The 22,523-nt window shown below is 42.7% G+C and overlaps 1 protein-coding gene across 1 annotated transcript in view; it reads left to right on the plus strand.

Annotated features, from left to right (window-relative positions):
* pex5la (peroxisomal biogenesis factor 5-like a) overlaps window positions 1-21,680 on the plus strand; it is a gene marked incomplete at both ends in the record, with an annotated part of 291,726 nt that extends 270,046 nt beyond the window's left edge. Inside the window, 6 exons of the mRNA XM_084163646.1 lie at window positions 14,494-14,637; window positions 15,676-15,746; window positions 17,137-17,346; window positions 18,280-18,442; window positions 20,955-21,112; window positions 21,479-21,680. Coding sequence (XP_084019772.1) covers window positions 14,494-14,637; window positions 15,676-15,746; window positions 17,137-17,346; window positions 18,280-18,442; window positions 20,955-21,112; window positions 21,479-21,680 — 948 coding nt within the window. The remainder of the gene's footprint in view (window positions 1-14,493; window positions 14,638-15,675; window positions 15,747-17,136; window positions 17,347-18,279; window positions 18,443-20,954; window positions 21,113-21,478) is intronic.
* Window positions 21,681-22,523: the final 843 nt, after the last annotated feature.

Here is a 22,523-nt window from a genome sequence, read left to right on the forward strand (position 1 = left end):
ATCCATATGCATTCAGATCCAACATGGCGCAGCCAGCGCCATCAGAAAAACTAGTGATGTTGGCCAAATCAGCCACATTTGCGTGTCCTTAAAAACAGCCTATAACAAAAACAAAATTTATTGTGTTTCGATGTGTAGCATATGCAAAACTTTATAGCCTTTTCTTAATTGGTTTTTAGGCTACTTTCCTAAAACAATAATGGTCCATCACATGGTTCAGCTGTCAGAAATTTGAGCACTAGATGTATCAGGGCATTGCATACATGGGCCTATAGGCTTAGGTGTCCACTGTATGATATTAATATTTTATTAAAAATATAGCCTATATAAAGGAAGAGAAGATTCAGCCTGACCCCAGAGAGATAGACATATGCTGGTGGCATGCTACGACACCGACATGCTTTCCTTTTTGACATATGGCTACTGCGTCTGCTATACAGATATAGAGGTACAGAAGGAGGGTAATTCATACATTTTCAATCCGAATATTTTCTATAAAGATAAGCATGATATTGTTACATTATAGGAGTAACTCTGGTAGGCCTGAAACAGTCTTTGTCCCCTCAAGTTCAACTGTTGGAGCATCAGGGCGCACTGCCTTCATATCATAGGCCTGCAGTAGCTAAAACTTAATAATAGCCACACCATACCAAACCTTCACAAATGTTTCTAAACTTTATTAGGGTAATATCAAAAGTAAGTCAAGCCATTGTTTATAGGGACAATACGAGAAAATGTAAACCAGGGGGAAAAAAATGCACTGACCCCCCCCCCAAAAAACAAAAAACAAACAAACACACAAACCTCCCCAAAGTAAAAAAAACAAGTTTGACAACCCTCCCCTATTTTGGACCACCCCACCCCCCATAAATTTGATCTGTCCCTTAGTTGTACAGTGCTTTGCAAAAGTATTCATCCCCCTTGGCGTTTTTCCTATTTTGTTGCATTACAACCTGTACTTTAAATGGATTTTTATTTGGATTTCATGTAATGGACATACACAAAATAGTCCAAATTGGTGAAGTGAAATGAAAAAAATAACTTGTTTCAAAAAATTCAAAAAAATTAATAATGGAAAAGTGGTGCGTGCGTATGTATTCACCCCCTTTGCTATGAAGCCCCTAAATAAGATCTGGTGCAACCAATTACCTTCAGAAGTCACATAATTAGTTAAATAAAGTCCACATGTGTGCAATCTAAGTATCACATGATCTCAGTATATATACACCTGTTCTGAAAGGCCCCAGAGTCTGCAACACCACTAAGCAAGCGGCACCATGAAGACCAAGGAGCTCTCCAAACAGGTCAGGGACAAAGTTGTGGGGAAGTACAGATCAGGATTGGGTTAAAAAAATATCTGAAACTTTGAACATCCCACGGAGCACCATTAAATCCTTTATTAAAAAATTGAAAGAATATGGCACCACAACAAACCTGCCAAGAGAGTGCCGCCCACCAAAACTCACAGACCAGGCAAGGAGGGCATTAATCAGAGAGGCAACAAAGAGACCAAAGATAACCCTGAAGGAGCTGCAAAGCTCCACAGAGGAGATTGGAGTATCTGTCCATAGGACCACTTTAAGCCGTACACTCCACAGAGCTGGGCTTTACGGAAGAGTGGCCAGAAAAAAGCCATTGCTTAAAGAAAAAAATAAGTAAACACGTTTGGTGTTTGCCAAAAGGCATGTGGGAGACTCCCCAAACATATGGAAGAAGGTACTCTGGTCAGATGAGACTAAAATTGAGCTTTTTGGCCATCAAGGAAAACGCTATGTGTGGCGCAAACCCAACACCTCTCATCACCCCAAGAACACCATCCCCAAAGTGAAGCATGGTGGTGTTAGCATCATGCTGTGGGGATGTTTTTCATCGGCAGGGACTGGGAAACTGGTCAGAATTGAAGGAATGATGGATGGCTAAAATACAGGGAAATTCTTGAGGGAAACCTGTTTCAGTCTTCCAGAGATTTGAGACTGGGATAGAGTTTCACCTTCCAGCTAAAGCAACATTCGAGTGGTTTAAGGGGAAACGTTTAAATGTCTTGGAATGGCCTAGTCAAAGCACAGACCTAAATCCAATTGAGAATCTGTGGTATGACATAAAGATTGCTGTACACAAGAAGAACCCATCCAACTTGAAGGAGCTGGAGCAGTTTTGCCTTGAAAAATGGGCAATAATTCCAGTGGCTAGATGTGCCAAGCTTATAGAGACATACCCCAAGAGACTTGCTGCTGTAATTGCTGCAAAGGTGGCTCTACAAAGTATTGACTTTGGGGGGTTGAATAGTTACAGTGAGGGAAAAAAGTATTTGATCCCCTGCTGATTTTTTTATAAGTTTGCCCACTGACAAAGAAATTATCAGTCTATAATTTTAATGGTAGGTTTATTTGAACAGTGAGAGACAAAATAACAACAAAAAAATCCAGAAAAACGCATGTCAAAAATGTTATAAATTGATTTGCATTTTAATGAGGGGAAATAAGCATTTGACCCCCTCTCAATCAGAAAGATTTCTGGCTCCCAGGTGTCCTTTATACAGGTAACACGCTGAGATTAGGAGCACACTCTTAAAGGGAGTGCTCCTAATCTCAGCTTGTTACCTGTATAAAAGACACCTGTCCACAGAAGCAATCAATCAATCAGATTCCAAACCTACACAAGGCTGGAATGGGCTACAAGACCATCGCCAAGCAGCTTGGTGAGAAGGTGACAACAGTTGGTGCGATTATTCGCAAATGGAAGAAACACAAAATAACTGTCAATCTCCCTCGGCCTGGGGCTCCATGCAAGATCTCACCTCGTGGAGATGCAATGATCATGAGAACGGTGAGGAATCAGCCCAGAACTACACGTGAGTTTCTTGTCAATGATCTCAAGGCAGCTGGGACCATAGTCACTAAGAAAACAATTGGTAACACACTACGCCGTGAAGGACTGAAATCCTGCAGCGCCCGTGTTTTTCTGCTAAGGGGACAGGACAACTTCACCACATCAAAGGGACGATGGACGGGGCCATGTACTGTCAAATCTTGGGTGAGAACCTCCTTCCCTCAGCCAGGGCATTGAAAATGGGTCGTGGATGGGTATTCCAGCATGACTATGACCCAAAACACACAACCAAGGCAACAAAGGAGTGACTCAAGAAGAAGCACATTAAGGTCCTGGAGTGGCCTAGCCAGTCTCCAGACCTTAATCCCATAGAAAATCTGTGGAGGGATCTGAAGGTTCGAGTGCCAAACGTCAGGCTCGAAACCTTAATGACTTGGAGAAGATCTGCAAAGAGTAGTGGGACAAAATCCCTCCTGAGATGTGTGCAAACCTGGTGGCCAACTACAAGAAATTTCTGACCTCTGTGATTACCAACAAGGGTTTTGCCACCAAGTACTAAGTCATGTTTTGCAGAGGGGTCAAATACTTAGTTCCTTCATTAAAATGCAAATCAATTTATAAAATTTTTGACATGCGTTTTTCTGGATTTTTGTTGTTGTTATTCTGTCTCTCACTGTTCAAATAAACCTACCATTAAAAGTATAGACAGACCATGTCTTTGTCAGTGGGCAAACGTACAAAATCAGCAGGGGATCAAATACGTTTTTCCCTCACTTTTTCCCTCATAATATTATTTTAGCCAGCTCCTGTTATTATTTTAGATGTGTGTAAAAACCGCTCCATTTACAGTTGAAGTTGGAAGTTTACATAGACTTAGGTTGGAGTCATTAAAACTCGTTTTTCAACCACTCCACAAACTATAGTTTTGGCAAGTCGGTTAGGACATCTACTTTGTGCATGACACAAGTAATTTTTCCAACAATTGTTTACAGACAGATTATTTCACTTATAATTCACTGTATCACAATTCCAGTGGGTCAGAAGGTTACATACACGAAGTTGACTGTGCCTTTAAACAGCTTGGAAAATTCCAGAAAATGATGTAATGGCTTTAGAAGCATCTGAATGGCTAATTGACATCATTTGAGTCAATTGGAGGTGTACCTGTGGATGTATTTCAAGGCCTACCTTCAAACTCAGTGCCTCTTTGCTTGACATCATGGGAAAATCAAAAGAAATCAGCCAAGACCTCAGAAAAATAATTGTAGACCTCCACAAGTCTGGTTCATCCTTGGGAGCAATTTCCAAACGCCTGAAGGTACTACGTTCATCTGTACAAACAATAGTACGCAAGTATAAACACCATGGGACCACGCAGCTGTCATACCGCTCAGGAAGGAGACGCGTTCTGTCTCCTAGAGATGAACGTACTTTGGTGTGAAAAGTGCAAATCAATCCCAGAACAACAGCCAAGGATCTTGTGAAGATGCTGGAGGAAACAGGTACAAAAGTATCTATATCCACAGTAAAACGAGTCCTATATCGACATAACCTGAAAGGCCGCTCAGCAAGGAAGAAGCCACTGCTCCAAAACCGCCATAAAAAAGCCAGACTAAGGTTTGCAACTGCACATGGGAACAAAGATCGTACTTTTTGGAGAAATGTCCTCTGGTCTGATGAAACAAAAATAGAGCTGTTTGGCAATAATGACCATCGTCATGTTTGGAGGAAAAAGGGGAACTTGCAAGCCGAAGAACACCATCCCAAACGTGAAGCACTGGGGTGGCAGCATCATGCTGTGGGGGTGCTTTGCTGCAGGAGGGACTAGTGCACTTCACAAAATAGATGGCATCATGCGGAAGGAAAAGTATGTAGATATATTGACGCAACATCTCAAGACATCAGTCAGGAAGTTAAAGCTTGGTCGCAAATGGGTCTTCCAAATGGACAATGACCCCAAGCATACTTCCAAAGTTGTGGCAAAATGACTTAAGGACAACAAAGTCATGGTATTGGAGTGGCCATCACAAAGCCCTGACCTCAATCCTATAGAAAATGTGTGGGCAGAACTGAAAAAGCGTGTGCGAGCAAGGAGGCCTACAAACCTGACTCATTTACACCAGCTCTGTCAGGAGGAATGGGCCAAAATTCACCCAACTTATTGTGGGACGCTTGTGGAAGGCTACCCGAAACGTTTGACCCAAGTTAAACAATTTAAAGGCAATGCTACCAAATACTAATTGAGTGTATGTAAACCTCTGACCCACTGGGAATGTGATGAAATAAATAAAAAGTGAAATAAATAATTCTCTCTACTATTATTCTGACATTTCACATCCTTAAAATAAAGTGGTGATCCTAACTGACCTAAAACAGGGGATTTTTACTTGGATTAAATGTCAGGAATTGTGAAAAACTGAGTTTAAATGTATTTGGCTAAGGTGTATGTAAACTTCCGACTTCAACTGTACCTAGGCCATATGCCCATCATGTAGCGAGAGATGAGATAATCTGGTGACTCTCATATTTAGAAACATTTAAGTTAGTTTCGATATATTAAAAAATAAGCCCTTATAGTAGGCTACCCTTACCCTAACGAAAGACGGTTCAACATTAATGCATCTGGTGTCATTTTTATCCTGACCATTCATTAGCCCAGGAGCATAGCCATTAAAAGTTTCTAAATGGTTTACTCGTGAGGCTTTTGCCGACATGCTTTTGCATTATTCACATAGCCCTACCTGCAGTGCATAATCCATTCGGCTTAAATCCATCCTCATTTCCAAAGAGCGCTCCTCCAAACATAGGTTATTCAACATTTTCAGTCCTATAACGCCATATCAACAGTAGGCCTAGGCTATATTTTGCTTATTGAGAATGTGCCTCACACATACAATACAATTTAGGGGGCTTAGTATTTTTTATTTGAGAAGTGCAATGCATAAAGGCCTATACTCGTTCAAGTCAATCACAACAATGTTGACTGTCAACACTCCAAACATTGAGCAAACACTGGATGTTTTATTTTTACTGTTGCTATCACTCGTTACTGTAGCCCAGGCATGGGCAACTTTGACGGGGGTGGGGGCCACAAAAAAACTGAACTCCTCATGAGGGGCCGCAGTGGCTCGTGGGTCTGAGTACCCACATCCATCCCCCCACACCTTGCGTACAAAACATTTTAGTGGCCCCCCTCGTGACAGCTAAAAGAGAAAAAAAAACGTTTTCAAGTACATTTTCTTCACCTCTACACATTTTGCCATGGGGCGGAGAGAAGATTTAGCAATTTTCTAACACATTTCATGCAATTCTACTCATTTTGCCATAGGGTGGAGTTTTTTATGTGATAACTGATGATCAAGGGAGTCACCCCAGTCAGTAATTCGACTATGCTTACTACAAGTTTAGATAGCTGGCCGCTAGACTAACTTACCAATCAAAAATGTTTTTGCTGACATGGGCTAATTGAGGGACTGCTGAGGCACAACCACATTTTGAAATGTGATTATTCTAATTCTCAACAGTAAGTTGAGACCCCGACAGTTCCCGAGTTAGTTTTTTTGATGTTGTTTTTTTATTGGTCCGGTGGGCTGCCAGTTGCCCATCCCTGCTGTAGCCTATGCTATTTAGGCACTGATCAAAATTTACTGGGGGGAGTGGTGGTCCAAAATAGGGGAGGGTTGTCAAACTTTTTGCTTTAGGGAGGGTTGTGTGTTTTTTTTTTTTTTAATTGGGCACATGAAAGGGTATTGCATTTTTTCCCTGGTTTACATTTGCTTTTCTGCTTGTATTTGACCTATAAACAATTGCTTGACTTACTTTTGCTATTACCCTAATAAAGTTGAGAAACGTTTGTGAAGGTTTGGTATGGTGTGGCTATTATTAAGCCTTAGATACTACAGGCCTATGATATGAAGGCAGTGCGCCCTGGTGCTCCAACTGACTCCGACAGTTGCACTTGAGGTGAGGAAGACTGTTTCAGGCCTACCAGAGTTACTCCTATAATCAAAAAATATAATATTTATCTTTATACAAAATATTCTGATCGAAAAATTTCTAATTAGCCTCCTTCTTTACATCTATATGTGAATAATTTCAGGAAACTAGGCATATGTGGCACGTCACTACTTGACAGGAGAGGCATTTCAATGTTTTTGGGCAGAAATGCCCTCTGGAACATGTGAATGTTCATGTGACTTAATAACAAACTTGTATGCCATCTGTAAATACGAATACAATTGTTAAATTACGAGCCTAGTTGGTTTAGCAACGGAAAAAGACAGGAACCTTCCCGTTAGCCATGATTGGATGAGATATTGAATGGGCTGGATATGCTGAGAGATTAGTTCGGATTGGTCTGCCATGTAGCACGCTTCTATCTATGACATGAGCTGCTCTGTATGTGTAGGTAATCCTTTCTAACGCGGCTTTTTTGAAAGATATCATGAAGAATTGTGATAATGTTGCTAATGCTCTCCACTCTCCACTCTCTGGAGGACCAAGTTTTGAAATCAGTGGAATGCCCGGTTGAAGCAGAGTATTATAGCTAAGGAGATGGAGAAAATTCTCATGTTTGATATGCAGAGGGACTCAAAAAGAGAACACACAGAAGGCGATTGTATAAAACACCTGTCTCCGGATTACATCTTCAAACTAAGGGCATCCATGGCATCAGTGACAGAGGGAGAAGCGTTCATCCATGTATACGGGTAAGAGAGTCTAGCTAGCTACATTTTCAGAAATTATGCGTTTCTAATTGTGTCAGAAAGTGGTTAAAGCGTACTGTTAGCTAGCTAGTGTATGATCTGTGTAGTAATATTATTCGTATCTCAGGCCATTTGCATTGCTAGTTATAGCCTAATGTTAGCTAGCTAGCCAACATTGAACCTAGTTGGTTAGCTTTAGCTACCTGTAGATTCATGCAAGGTAGTAACGTTATGAGTTGGGATTATGGTTCATTGTTTAGCTAGCTAGCTACATGTCTAAACAAAAGACTCCACTATGCAAGTAAGCATTTCACTGTACCGTTTACACCTTCTGTATCCTGTGCATGTGACAAATACACTTAGATTTTATATAGGTGTATGTTTACCAAAGACAGTAATGTGAAGAACAACATGACCTTCACCAAAGTCAAATTAGGATATAACGTTAGGCCAACGAGACAGTGTCCGAGTTCTAAAATTCTCCGGTAGAATGCCCTGCTTTTATTTTGTCCCACTCACAACCGTAAGCTATTTTCTGTAATTAGCTCGCCATTAACTTGTAAACAATGATCTTGTTGTGAGTTTATTTTCCTGTAATAATGAGTACAAATTAGCTAAAGTTAAGACGTTGTCAGTTATATGATGTGGTCATTATTTGACTTAACGTTAGCTAACTAGCTAACAAGTTAGAAACAAACCAAAACATTGTTTAGAAAGTTGCTTGTAGTTGCCTGGTTTGCTACAATGGCTTGCGAAAGTATTCACCTCCCTTGGCATTTTTCCTATTTTGTTGCCTTACAACCTGGAATTAAAATTGATTTTTTTGTATCATTTGATTTACACAACATGCCTACCACTTTGAAGATGCAAAATAAAAAAATGTGTGAAATAAGACAAAAAGACAGAGTCAATACTTTGTAGAGCCACCCTTTGCAGCACTTACAGCTGCAAGTCTCTTGGGGTATGTCTCTATAAGTTTGGCACATCTAGCCACTGGGATTTTTGCCCATTCTTCAAGGCAAAACTGCTCCAGCTCCTTCAAGTTGGATGGGTTCCGCTGGTGTACAGCAATCTTTAAGTCATACCACAGATTCTCAATTGGACTGAGGTCTGGGCTTTGACTAGGCCATTCCAAGACATTTAAATGTTTCCCCTTAAACCACTCAAGTGTTGCTTTAGCAGTATGCTTAGGGTCATTGTCCTGCTGGAAGGTGAACCTCCGTCCCAGTCTGAAATCTCTGGAAGACTGAAACAGGTTTCCCTCAAGAATTTCCCTGTATTTAGCGCCATCCATCATTCCTTCAATTCTGACCAGTTTCCCAGTCCCTGCCGATGAAAAACATCCCCACAGCATGATGCTGCCACCACCATGCTTCACTGTGGGGATGGTGTTCTCTGGGTAATGAGAGGTGTTGGGTTTGTGCCAGACATAGCATTTTCCTTGATGGCCAAAACGCTCAATTTTAGTCTCATCTGACCAGAGTACCTTCTTATATATGTAGTCTCCCACATGCCTTTTGGCGAACACCAGACATGTTTGCTTATTTTTTTCTTTAAGCAATGGCTTTTTTCTGGCCACTCTTCCGTAAAGCCCAGCTCTGTGGAGTGTACGGCTTAAAGTGGTCCTATGGACAGATACTCCAATCTCCGCTGTGGAGCTTTGCAGCTCCTTCAGGGTTATCTTTGGTCTCTCTGTTGCCTCTCTGATTAATGCCCTCCTTGCCTGGTCTGTGAGTTTTGGTGGGCGGCCCTCTCTTGGCAGGTTTGTTGTGGTGCCATATTCTTTCAATTTTTTAAATAATGGATTTAATGGTGCTCCGTGGGATGTTCAAAGTTTCTCCACAACTTTGTCCCTGACCTGTTTGGAGAGCTCCTTGGTCTTCATGGTGCCCCTTGCTTAGTGGTGTTGCAGACTCTGGGGCCTTTGAGAACAGGTGTGTGTATATATACTGAGATCATGTGACACTTAGATTGCACACAGGTGGACATTATTTAACTAATTATGTGACTTTTAAAGGTAATTGGTTGCACCAGGTCTTATTTAGGGCCTTCGTAGCAAAGGGGGTGAATACATACAGTGGGGAGAACAAGTATTTGATACACTGCCGATTTTGCAGGTTTTCCTACTTACAAAGCATGTAGAGGTCTGTAATTTTTATCATAGGTATACTTCAACTGTGAGAGACGGAATCTAAAACAAAAATCCAGAAAATCACATTGTATGATTTTTAAGTAATTAATTTACATTTTATTGCATGACATAAGTATTTGATCACCTACCAACCAGTAAGAATTCCGGCTCTCACAGACCTGTTCGTTTTTCTTTAAGAAGCCCTCCTGTTCTCCACTCATTACCTGTATTAACTGCACCTGTTTGAACTCGTTACCTGTATAAAAGACACCTGTCCACATACTCAATCAAACAGACTCCAACCTCTCCACAATGGCCAAGACCAGAGAGCTGTGTAAGGACATCAGGGATAAAATTGTAGACCTGCACAAGGCTGGGATGGGCTACAGGACAATAGGCAAGCAGCTTGGTGAGAAGGCAACAACTGTTGGCACAATTATTAGAAAATGGAAGAAGTTCAAGATGACGGTCAATCAACCTCGGTCTGGGGCTCCATGCAAGATCTCACCTCGTGGGGCATCAATGATCATGAAGAAGGTGAGGGATCAGCCCAGAACTACACGGCAGGACCTGGTCAATGACCAGAAGAGAGCTGGGACCACAGTCTCAAAGAAAACCATTAGTAACACACTACGCCGTCATGGATTAAAATCCTGCAGCGCACGCAAAGTCCCTCTGCTCAAGCCAGCGCATGTCCAGGCCCGTCTGAAGTTTGCCAATGACCATCTGGATGATCCAGAGGAGGAATGGAAGAAGGTCATGTGGTCTGATGAGACAAAAATATAGCTTTTTGGTCTAAACTCCACTCGCCGTGTTTGGAGGAAGAAGAAGGATGAGTACAACCCCAAGAACACCATCCCAACCGTGAAGCATGGAGGTGGAAACATCATTCTTTGGGGATGCTTTTCTGCAAAGGGGACAGGACGACTGCACCGTATTGAGGGGAGGATGGATGGGGCCATGTATCGCGAGATCTTGGCCAACAACCTCCTTCCCTCAGTAAGAGAATTGAAGATGGGTCGTGGCTGGGTCTTCCAGCCCCGAAACCTGAAGGATCTGGAGAAGGTCTGTATGGAGGAGTGGGCCAAAATCCCTGCTGCAGTCTGTGCAAACCTGGTCAAGACCTACAGGAAACGTATGATCTCTGTAATTGCAAACAAAGGTTTCTGTACCAAATATTAAGTTCTGCTTTTCTGATGTATCAAATACTTATGTCATGCAATAAAATGCAAATTAATTACTTAAAAATCATACAATGTGATTTTCTGGATTTTTGGATAAAAATTACAGACCTCTACATGCTTTGTAAGTAGGAAAACCTGCAAAATCGGCAGTGTATCAAATACTTGTTCTCCCCACTGTATGCACGCACCACTTTTCCATTATTTATTTTTTAGACGTTTTTGAAACAAGTAATTTTTTTCATTTCACTTCACCAATTTGGACTATTTTGTGTATGTCCATTACATGAAATCCAAATAAAAATCCATTTAAATTACAGGTTGAAATGCAACAAAATAGGAAAAACGCAAAGGAGGATGAAAACCTTTGCAAGGCACTGTAGATTTACATATACTAAATTCATTTTTAAACGGATGGGTTTATTGGTGTTAAAATACACCAGTTACGCTATTTTGGACCACCAGGCTACTGATGTCATGCAGCCTCTCGTTTTTGTGTTTATAATTTTTCATAACTACAACGACTAGTTTTATGTCAGATGACAATAGAATGTTCATGATGCTACTGCAACAACTGTATACAGACATGTCAATAGACGTAGTATAAACCAGCCTTTAGTCTTGAAATCTTTGGTTGTTTAGCACATGGCCTCACGTGAATCCTTAAAGAGATTGGTGGGGCTAATGCTTAAGAGGGTGTGAACAGTGCAGAATGGGTGTAGACAAAGAAGAGCTCTCTAGTAGGTGTACCAAAACATTCAAGGGTCATTTTCTCAAAAGTAGGGTTACAAGTTAATCAACTTTCAAAGCAGAATTACTTTCCCATTGTTCCTCAACTGTAGTGTATGATATACAATTTTCTAGCTCGGAGTCTCTACTTTTATCCAATGTAAAAAACACAATTTCTAGTTTTGCTACTAAAGACCGAATCGAGCCAGTCGGTCACATATCTGTATAGCAGACGAAGTAGCCATCTGACATAGCATGCCACCGGCATATCTCTATCTCTAACTCTATCTCTCTGAGGTTAGACCTAAGTTTCTCTTCCTTTATAAAGGATATACACTACCGGTCAAAAGTTTTAGAACACCTACTCATTCAAGGGATTTCCTTTATTTTTACTATTTTCTACATTGTAGAATAATAGTGAAGACATCAAAACTATTAAATAACACATATGGAATCATGTTGTAACCAAAAAAGTGTTAAACAAATCAAAATATATTTTATATTTGAGATTCTTCAAAGTAGCCACCCATTGCCTTGATAACAGCTTTGCACACTCTTGGCATTCTCTCAACCAGCTTCACCTGGAATGCTTTTCCAACAGTCTTGAAGGAGTTCCCACATATGCTGAGCACTTGTTGGCTGCTTTTCCTTCACTCTGCGGTCCGACTCATCTCAAACCATCTCAATTGGGTTGAGGTCGGGGGATTGTGGAGGCCAGGTCATCTGATGCAGCACTCCATCACTCTCCTTCTTGGTAAAATAGCCCTTACACAGCCTGGAGGTGTGTTGGTTCATTGTCCTGTTGAAAAACAAATGATAGTCCCACTGAGCCCAAACCAGATGGGATGGCGTATCGCTGCAGAATGCTGTGGTAGCCATGCTGGTTAAGTGTACCTTGAATTCTAAATAAATCAGAGTGTCACCAGCAAAGCACCCTATACCATAACACCTCCTCCTCCATGTTTTACGGTGGGAAATACACATGCGGAGATCATCCGTTCACCCACACGGCGTCTAACAAAGACACAGCGGTTGGAACCAAAAATCTCAAATTTGGAGATTGCTCGTGTTTCTTTTACATTTACATTTACGTCATTTAGCAGACGCTCTTATCCAGAGCGACTTACAAATTGGTGCATTCACCCTATAGCCAGTGGGATAACCACTTTACAATTTTTTTTATTTAAAAAAAAATAAAAATTGGGGGGGGGGGGGTAGAAGGATTACTTTATCCCAGGTATTCCTTAAAGAGGTGGGGTTTCAAATGTCTCCGGAAGGTGGTGAGTGACTCCGCTGTCCTGGCGTCGTGAGGGAGCTTGTTCCACCATTGGGGTGCCAGAGCAGCGAACAGTTTTGACTGGGCTGAGCGGGAACTATGCTTCCGCAGAGGAAGGGGAGCCAGCAGGCCAGAGGTGGATGAACGCAATGCCCTCGTTTGGGTGTAGGGACTGATCAGAGCCTGAAGGTACGGAGGTGCCGTTCCCCTCACAGCTCCATAGGCAAGCACCATGGTCTTGTAACAGATCCGAGCTTCAACTGGAATTCAGTGGAGTGTGCGGAGGAGCGGGGTGACGTGAGAGAACTTGGGAAGGTTGAACACCAGACGGGCTGCGGCATTCTGGATGAGTTGTAGGGGTTTAATGGCACAGGCAGGGAGCCCAGCCAACAGCGAGTTGCAGTAATCCAGACGGGAGATGACAAGTGCCTGGATTAGGACCTGTGCCGCTTCCTGTGTAAGGCAGGGTCGTACTCTCCGAATGTTGTAGAGCATGAACCTACAGGATCGGGTCACCGCCTTGATGTTAGCGGAGAACGACAGGGTGTTGTCCAGGGTCACGCCAAGGCTCTTCGCACTCTGGGAGGAGGACACAACGGAGTTGTCAACCGTGATGGCGAGATCATGGAATGGGCAGTCCTTCCCCGGGAGGAAGAGCAGCTCCGTCTTGCCAAGGTTCAGCTTGAGGTGGTGATCCGTCATCCATACTGATATGTCTGCCAGACATGCAGAGATGCGATTCGCCACCTGGTTATCAGAAGGGGGAAAGGAGAAGATTAGTTGTGTATCATCAGCGTAGCAATGATAGGAGAGGCCATGTGAGGATATGACAGAGCCAAGTGACTTGGTGTATAGCGAGAATAGGAGAGGGCCTAGAACTGAGCCCTGGGGGACACCAGTGGTGAGAGCACGTTTCTTGGCCCAAGCAAGTCTCTTCTTCTTCTTATTGGTGTCCTTTAGTAGTGGTTTCTTTGCAGCAATTCGACCATGAAGGCCTGATTCACACAGTCTCCTCTGAACAGTTGATGCTGACACCAAGATAATTCCGTGTCCCCAGCCGAATTGGAGTTGATAACAATGCAAAGATGTCAATAATGCCGCTTTCACTTGCTAGTCGTAACTAGGAAACTCTGACATTTTCGACTTGCTAACCTAGGCGGAAGAGTCGGATCCCGAGTTTCCCACTTGGGAGATACCAGAATCAACCAATAGGAAGCTTTACACAAATAATTAAAGTTAAAATTAACTCTAAGGTTCCAATTTCCAACTAGCATGTGAACGTGGCATTAGCTACATAACTTGAGACAAACGCATGCAGTATGTCAGTGGCCAAGCCCTTGTCACACCTACAACTTGTTTATTCTTTCAAACACAGCCCTGTAGCACTACCGCCAGCTATTGCGTTCATAATAACAGCTGTGAAAATAGAAAACATATTTCTGACACACCCCCGGACCTATAGCGCTACTGCCAGTGCTTAGATTGCATTAGGTTTGTTAAAATAGAGCCCTGAGTGTTTTGCTTAAATGTTGTACTCTAGAGGAGAGTCGCTCAGTGTCACAATTTTTCAGAGTGCTGATATTGCTGATTTTCCCGATTTTCCCTTTACTGTTTTTTTTATTTATTTTTTATTGGTGACAGGGCTACTACTTTCACACGGACAACCCCTACAAGGACTGGCCCAACGCATTTAAGGAGGGGTTTCGAAAGTCCAAAGAGGGAGACCTGCCCAACGCTGTGCTGTTACTGGAGGGGGCCATTTTACAGGATCCCCAGGACTCAGAGGTGAACAGGCACAGGGGGCTGATGAGACACAGGCACAGTAATCACACACATTTCCAGCATGACTTTCACACCGGACCATAATATACTGGCACCAACTGCCAATCAGCCTGTTCAGACAACACCATAACTCTGAACTTCACAAATCATGTGTACGGTCGACACTCAGGGAGCGCTAAGTGGCTGACGCTGATTGCTAGTGGAGGACTGGGGAATTATACTGTTAATAGAGTTGTTTACTGTAGCAAAACTACCCTGTCTTCATCTCCTAATGAGAATTGTCTGCAGAGACTCACAAATTGAGTATCAATGTCAATTCACAAAATAAACCAGAACGCAGCTTAACCTACATAGATCATATTTGTTTCTTCACAGAGACTGAAAGATACATGTAATCTAGTGTGTTTAGATTGCAGAATCAGCTTGCTGTCCAAATGCAATTGTCGTTGGATGGTATGGAGATTCAAAGTTGGGTTTCAGGACTTATCAGGTACACCTAATGAATTTGGTTGGTTGCCAAGTATCTCGAGTGAGCCTTTGCGAAAGTGGCATGTGAAATATGCCCCGCAACTTTATCTCATTAATTCATTCTTATTGGCTCTTTAGAACAATACAATACCAGGATGCATCATCTTAATAGGAAACCCCCAATACCAGAGTGAGGAGGCTCAACAATCCTAAATTAACTTGGCTGGCACAACACTACTGTTTCTGTCAGAAGACAAAGCTCAAAGCTAATCACCTTGCAATGTTAATTGCCGCAATTGTATTTTGATGTGTCCTAACTTCCCTTTAGACAAACTTCAGACAAAAGTTTGTATTGCAGAGACTGTTTGAGATACAAGATGCTTCCTGACTGTTCTGTTCTTTACCAACGGCAGAAGCGGCTGTGTGAGTGGTACTGAGAGCATTGACTGCGAGTGAGTCATCCTATGCCTCAGAGTTCTGAGCTCTGCATCTGGACCACACAGTCTCTCCTTAGAGAGGGTGTTAAGCCCAGGTGATGACCCTGTTGTTCAATGCTCCCCATTGTCTCCCCAGGCTTGGCAAGTGTTGGGGACCACCCAGGCCGAGAATGAGAACGAGCAGGCTGCTATTGTCTCCCTCCAGAGGTAAGGAGGTGTTACTGCCCAACGTGGACCCATAGGCTCCACCACAAACATGGCAATACACTGCATGCATTTGTCACTTCTCTGTAGTTTCCAATATTCCTCAGCTGCTTCAGAAATGTATAGCCATCTTAGATGAAAACCATTTTTGATGTTAAAGTTAGATATTGTATCTAAGATATTCAAAGCCCTGGTCCTAGGCTAGGCTACTACTACATTTTATCGACTGGCTCGGTCTACAGCCATGAAAGAAAATACATTTACATTTTTTCCTCAGAATATACGTGCCACATGGTTCAGTGGTTTCTATCAGAGAGCCAAAGGTGGCAGGCTCCACGAGTGGAAAGATGGCCCATTTTATATTACCTTGTCAGAAGGTAGATAGGACAAACAACAGATCAAACAACAGCTTGATCCATCTGTGAGAATGTAAACACTTAGAAGGAAATCGAAAGAGACACAGAACAGCAACAAATGCTGATCCAATTAAATGTGCATTTCATAAGATCCTAGGCCAATGCTTGGATTTCATTAGCTGCAGATGAATGCAATCATCTCGTACGAAGGAACAAAATTCAATCGAGTGCATTTGGGTTAATTAATCATTGGTGTTAAAACAAATGGTTTAAAACTGTAAAGCTTTTATATAATCTCCTCAGAATGACTAATCTCCTGAAATACAGCACTGTTCTATTATTAATATCACAATACTTTTATTTTCTAGTATATTTTCTGTTTACATTGCGTTTTTGTAGCCCCATTGTGTATTCCTGAGAAGTCTGAATTAGAGAACTCTGAGAAAAAGTTTTTTTGTAGCAGATAACACATTATCTTAAAAGATGAACGGAGCATCTGCACTGTATACCAATTGTAAACTAACTTTATATAACAGTCAGAGACCCATGGCACAGTAGCAAGTCTGCCCAAAATAATTCGGTTTTCCTGGGATTACAAGGAAGTTGGAGCATTGGCTGTCAGTCTGTCACAAATCCCAGTGGAACATTATTTTGATGAAAGACAAATCGAGTGCTCACTAATCCTTGTTGTTCATCCAACATAGCTCTTTTTAATATCTCATAATATTATAGTTCTGATGCCACAGCAACACTGCGAACAAGATAAAACAATTTTCTTGTTAACTTCAAAAGTGGAGAGTAGCAACAGCAATTGCAAGCCCCAAAGTAACTCATATGAACCAAATGCTTTTGAAGGCAATATGCTAGCCTGGGATACTTGTATGTCACCCCAAGAGGGGACTGGTCCTTGCCACCTGACCCCAGGCATCATTAGGTGCCTCCTGATGTTCCTTAGCTGTGGCCTGTCAAAATTAGTGTCCGTCAAACCCTTTGAAGTGCTCACTACCCCCATTCACCCCCTCTCTCTGTATCTCCAGGTGTCTGGAGCTCCACCCCAACAACCTCCAGGCCCTCATGGCCCTTGCGGTGAGCCTGACCAACACGGGCATGAGGCAGGATGCCTGCGAGGTGCTGTTGTGCTGGCTCCGCCACAACTCTAAGTACAATCACCTGCTGAAGGACAAGAGCCACCTGGCGGGCTCCCCAGGCTGCCAACGTAGGATGTCTCGTGTCTCTACTGTGGGCAGGTATGAGAGGTAGAGTATAAGGACTGGATAGCACTAGCATAGATCCCATAGGTGTAAGTAAGTAAATGCTCATTTTGTAGGAGAACGGTATAGGATGACTGTACAATATGGAGAAAGAGAAGAGATGCAGGCCATTCAGAATTACACAGTTAACATTGGAGAAGTATGATCTGCTATAGTAAGTGCCGGGGCACCTTCATTCAACAGCACTAAATCTGACATCTATTACTTTTTTTAAGCACATTGCTGGCACTCTCGCTCTCTCTCTCCTTTACAGTCTCTTAGCCTGAGCACCGTGACAATATTACAGAATGGCTCATTGATGCATATTTTATGCTATGGTGTGCTTTATGTCTCCCGCTCAGTTATGTTATTTTTAGCCGTGCCGTTTTAGAAACTCAGTTGTTTCAGTGCAATGACTATTACCTCCTGTCATAAATGAAAGGAAACGTCATTTCAAGGTTTTTCAACCACAGCTGGTGTCGGTGTAATTTTCTTGCCGATCGAGCAAGCGTGCTCTCACATGTATTCATCGTTAAACAACCACTATTCAGGATGCTTTTTTCCTTTTAAGGGCATACTTTTAGGTGTCACATGAAAATAAATAAATATCAGTTAGGAGCCTATATAAACTGTAGGGAAAACATGACTTTATCAAATCCTCTATTCAACAGCGAGATGCAGGTACAGCCCCCTCTCAATCTCTCCCTCTCCTTCTTCCTCATCCTCCTTCCTCATCCTCCCTCTCCATCTCTCTCGCTTTCCCTCTCCATCTCCTCCCTTCCCCCACACTCAATCAGTATGGCGATTGAATAAAGTGGACGCATGGGGATGGGCAGCGCCGTGGCAGGACTCTCTCAAGAGCATTACTCTGCTGGTTGCCAGTGTGTCTCTACTCCATATAGGCTCTAAGCCCTGTTTGTCTGCCCACAGCTCCCTACTGCCGGAGGTCAAGGAGTTGTTCCTGGAGGCTGCCCAGCACAACAGGGATACTGACCCAGACCTGCAGACGGGCCTGGGCGTGCTGTTCAACATCAGCGCCGAGTTCAACAAAGCTGTGGAGGCCTTCAATGCTGCTCTGTCGGTGCGGCCAGAGGTAGGGGGGCAGCGTAAACACACAAACACTGTGTTTGTCAATCTGACTTTACACACAAACGTGCGTACACACGCACACACATACACACTCTGATACACCTACTATGCACATGCACACACAATCTTGCACATGCAAACACACACACACAGACGACTGATCACGGTCACGAATCCCCAAAACACGACCCAAGATAGCGAGAGAAAGGAAGAGTTCATGCAAACAGAATCACTGAGGCACACCAAACTGTCACACAAATCACTGAAGCACTTCATCCCAAACTTGAGAGCTTTGGGCTGAGAAATCCAGTCTCATGAACTCCTGGTTCACCCTCCCTGCACTACAGCCTCTGCATGGTGCAGCTCAAGCCCGTATCCTTTAACACTAGGAGAGCAGAGAGCGTTGACTCAAAACAAATTTACTTTTTTAATTACTCTGCCATTTTTGACTGTGCCTTCAGAAAGTATTCACATCCCTTGACTTTTTCCACATTTTGTTGTGTTAAATCCTGCATTTAAAATTGATTAAATTGTGATTTTTGTGTCACTGGCCTACACACAATACCCCATAATGTCAAAGTGGAATTATGTTTTTAGACATTTTAACAAATTAATTAAACATGAAAAGCTGAAATGTCTTGATTCGATAAGTCGAACCCCTTTGTTATGGCAAGCCTAAATCACTTCAGGAGTAAAAATGTGCTTAACAAGTCACATAGTAAGTTGCACGGACTCACTCTGTGTGCAATAATAGTGTTTAACATGATTTTTAAAATGTCTACTTCATCTCTGTATCCCACACATACTGTACAATTATCTGTAAGGTCCCTCAGTCGAGCAGTGAATTTGAAACACAGATTCAACCACAAAGACCAGGGAGGTTTTCCAATGCCTCAAAGAAGGGCACCTATTAGTAGTTGGGTACAAATAAAAAAACAGACATTGAATATCCCTTTGGGCATGGTGAAGTTATTTAATTACACTTTGGATGGTGTATCTATACACCCAGTCACTACAAAGATACAGGCGTCCTTCCTAACTCAGTTGCCGGAGAGGATGGAAACCGCTAAGGGATTTCACCATGAGGCCAATGGTGATTTTAAAACACTTATGAGTTTAATGGCTGTGATAGGAGAAAACTGAGGATGGATCAACAACATGTAGTTACTCCACAATACTAACCTAATTGACAGAGTGAAAAGAAGGAAGCCTGTACAGAATAAAAATATTCAAAAACATGCATCCTATTTGCAACAAGGCACTAAAGTAATGCAAAAAAAGTGAATACCAAGTGTTATGTTTGGGGCAAATTAAATGCAACACAGAAAATGGGTCGTGGATGGGTATTCCAGCATGACAATGACCCAAAACACACAGCCAAGGCAACAAAGGAGTGGCTCAAGAAGAAGCACATTAAGGTCCTGGAGTGGCCTAGCCAGTCTCCAGACCTTAATCCCATAGAAAATCTGTGGAGGGAGCTGAAGGTTCAAGTTGCCAAACGTCAGCCTCGAAACCTTAATGACTTGGAGAAGATCTGCAAAGAGGAGTGGAACAAAATCCCTCTTGAGATGTGTGCAAACCTGGTGGCCAACTACAAGAAACGTCTGACCTCTGTGATTGCCAAAAAGGGTTTTGCCACCAAGTACTAAGTCATGTTTTGCAGAGGGGTCAAATACTTATTTCCCTCATTAAAATGCAAATCAATTTATAACATTTTTGACATGCGTTTTTCTGGATTTCTTTTTTGTTATCCTGTCTCTCACTGTTCAAATAAACCTACCATTAAAATTATAGACTGATAATTTCTTTGTCAGTGGGCAAACGTACAAAATCAGCAGGGGATCAAATACTTTTTTCCCTCACTGTATATCCCCAGGTGGGAGACACATCTAAGGAGTCAAGGACTGACTTAATGACGCAACCGAACCTTCCTCAAATGATCCTTGGAACTTCAGCGTTGCTAGGTTTTCACAGGGTGTTTTGCAACGTGAGGTAGAAATAATATACCACGGAGCATACAAGCCCAATCACACCACAGTACCTAAATTACAGTCATTTACACACGAAAGATACAGTGGAAGAACAGGCAAATTATGTACCGCTCTCAAAGATGCTTTATTGTAGTGTCGAAATTGCCGTTATATCACAGTCAAAATTCTACTTAATTTTACTTGCAATACTTCTACCAAAGTAGGCACTGTTAATTTCTGATTAGACTTCCCATTACACTACACAACAATTATCATTAGCAACAAATATGTTCCAATACTAAACCATTGTAGTGATGTAGCGCCTGATGGAATGAATCACAGTGCAAAAAAATCTGAGTCCATAAATCTGCCAATGAACCACATACCCTCAGTCGACAGTTGCTGGGTTCACAGACCATGACACCGTCTGACCATGTCTGACACTGTCTAACCACTGTCTGAAACCAAACGTCAAAACCAACCACTATACTATGTCACCATTCTCCCCTCCGGTGTTGACTCCTTCCCCCTGTCTGTCTCCTCTAGGACTACCTGCTGTGGAACCGCCTGGGGGCCACGCTGGCTAACGGGGACCGCAGCGAGGAGGCGGTGGAAGCCTACACCAGAGCCCTGGAGCTCCAGCCGGGCTTCATTAGGTCCCGCTACAACCTGGGCATCAGCTGCATCAACCTGGGAGCACACAGGTGGGTGAGCGGGGGGCAAGGGGTGGTGGAGGAGGGTGGGGGTTGTGGGTGGAGGTCTAACTAAGAGCCATCTGGTGCTCTCCGACGCAGCACCTGGCACTGCAGCAGAAGGCTTTGAGTTTCTGCTCTGGTAGAGTCAGTGGAGTGGAGTGAGGTGGGGACACTGAATTACATTGAGCCTAATAATGCGCTATCTTACACTTACAAGTTCAATCACTAATGTTACAAGTATCAGCAAAGTCCCTATTAATATGTCAAACACATCAGCCCTGAACCTAGTAACACTCGCTCTAATGTACATATGTCATAATGATAGCAACTAATCACAAGGTTCTCTAACGGTCAAGTCTTTCTCTTGTATTTTAGGGAGGCGGCCAGTAACTTCCTAACGGCACTGAGTCTGCAGAGGAAGAGCCGGAGTCGGCAGCTCTCGCACCAGGTAATGTCGGGGAACATCTGGGCCGCCCTGCGGATAGCCCTCTCCATGATGGACCAGCCGGAGCTCTTCCAGGCGGCCAATATCGGAGACCTAGACCTACTCATGAAAGCCTTCAACCTGGACATGTGAGTGGAGATGAGCCATAGAGCTGAGGCTCTACTCTCCTACCAACAGCCAAGAACCCAAAGTGTACAGATGGAAAGGGCTGTTTTGTCCAGTTAATGACAAGTGTGTGGTCTTTTTTGCACACACTACAAGAATTGTATTTAAGTACCTCTGCAGTCTTGATACTGCATGTGCTCGAAGAAGAGACTATTTTGCGATGGATTTGCACTGCAATTTGTGATTTCCCAGAAGAGCACAAGGACGGGCAAAGATTGTACAAGTAGGGGAGAGTGGGGTAAGTCATGCCAAAGGGTTAGTTGAGCCACCCCTTTTTCTAGGAAACCATACACAAAATTATTAATGTGACCAAATATTTAGGAAGGGGTTATCATTTCATGAAGTCTGTGAAGAAAGAAACCACATGGAAAAAGTGGTAAGCAAGTTAGGTCCAAAATAACAAATTAATTTGTTATTATAGGTTTCATGATGCTTGTATTTAAACCAAAGTAGATAGTTTTAAGACTGTTTTATACATCAGTTGGGGTCTATATAAGCTACAATATGAGGTCCTTAACCTAGCATGAAAGTGCATCATTGTAGCTGTGTGGGCTAATATAGTCAAAATGGTTGCTTTGGGGTAAATTGTGCCATTTGGCCAGGGGCAAGTTGAGCCAATGGCTCAACTTACACCATACAAATGATTGCATTTTGTCAGTTGTAGGCATAGTATTTTTGCAATTTGTCATGCGTATGAACTCAAGGTAGTGCATTTCTATTGTTACAGAGCAGACATCATCATGCCCTGTGTATACAAACATAAAACAAGCAGGGGTCTAGCCCCTCTTGAGGTTCTTGAAAGAGCAGCCA

The sequence above is a fragment of the Coregonus lavaretus genome (genome assembly GCF_964263955.1).
Source record: "Coregonus lavaretus genome assembly, chromosome: 6".
Lineage (NCBI taxonomy): Eukaryota > Metazoa > Chordata > Actinopteri > Salmoniformes > Salmonidae > Coregonus > Coregonus lavaretus.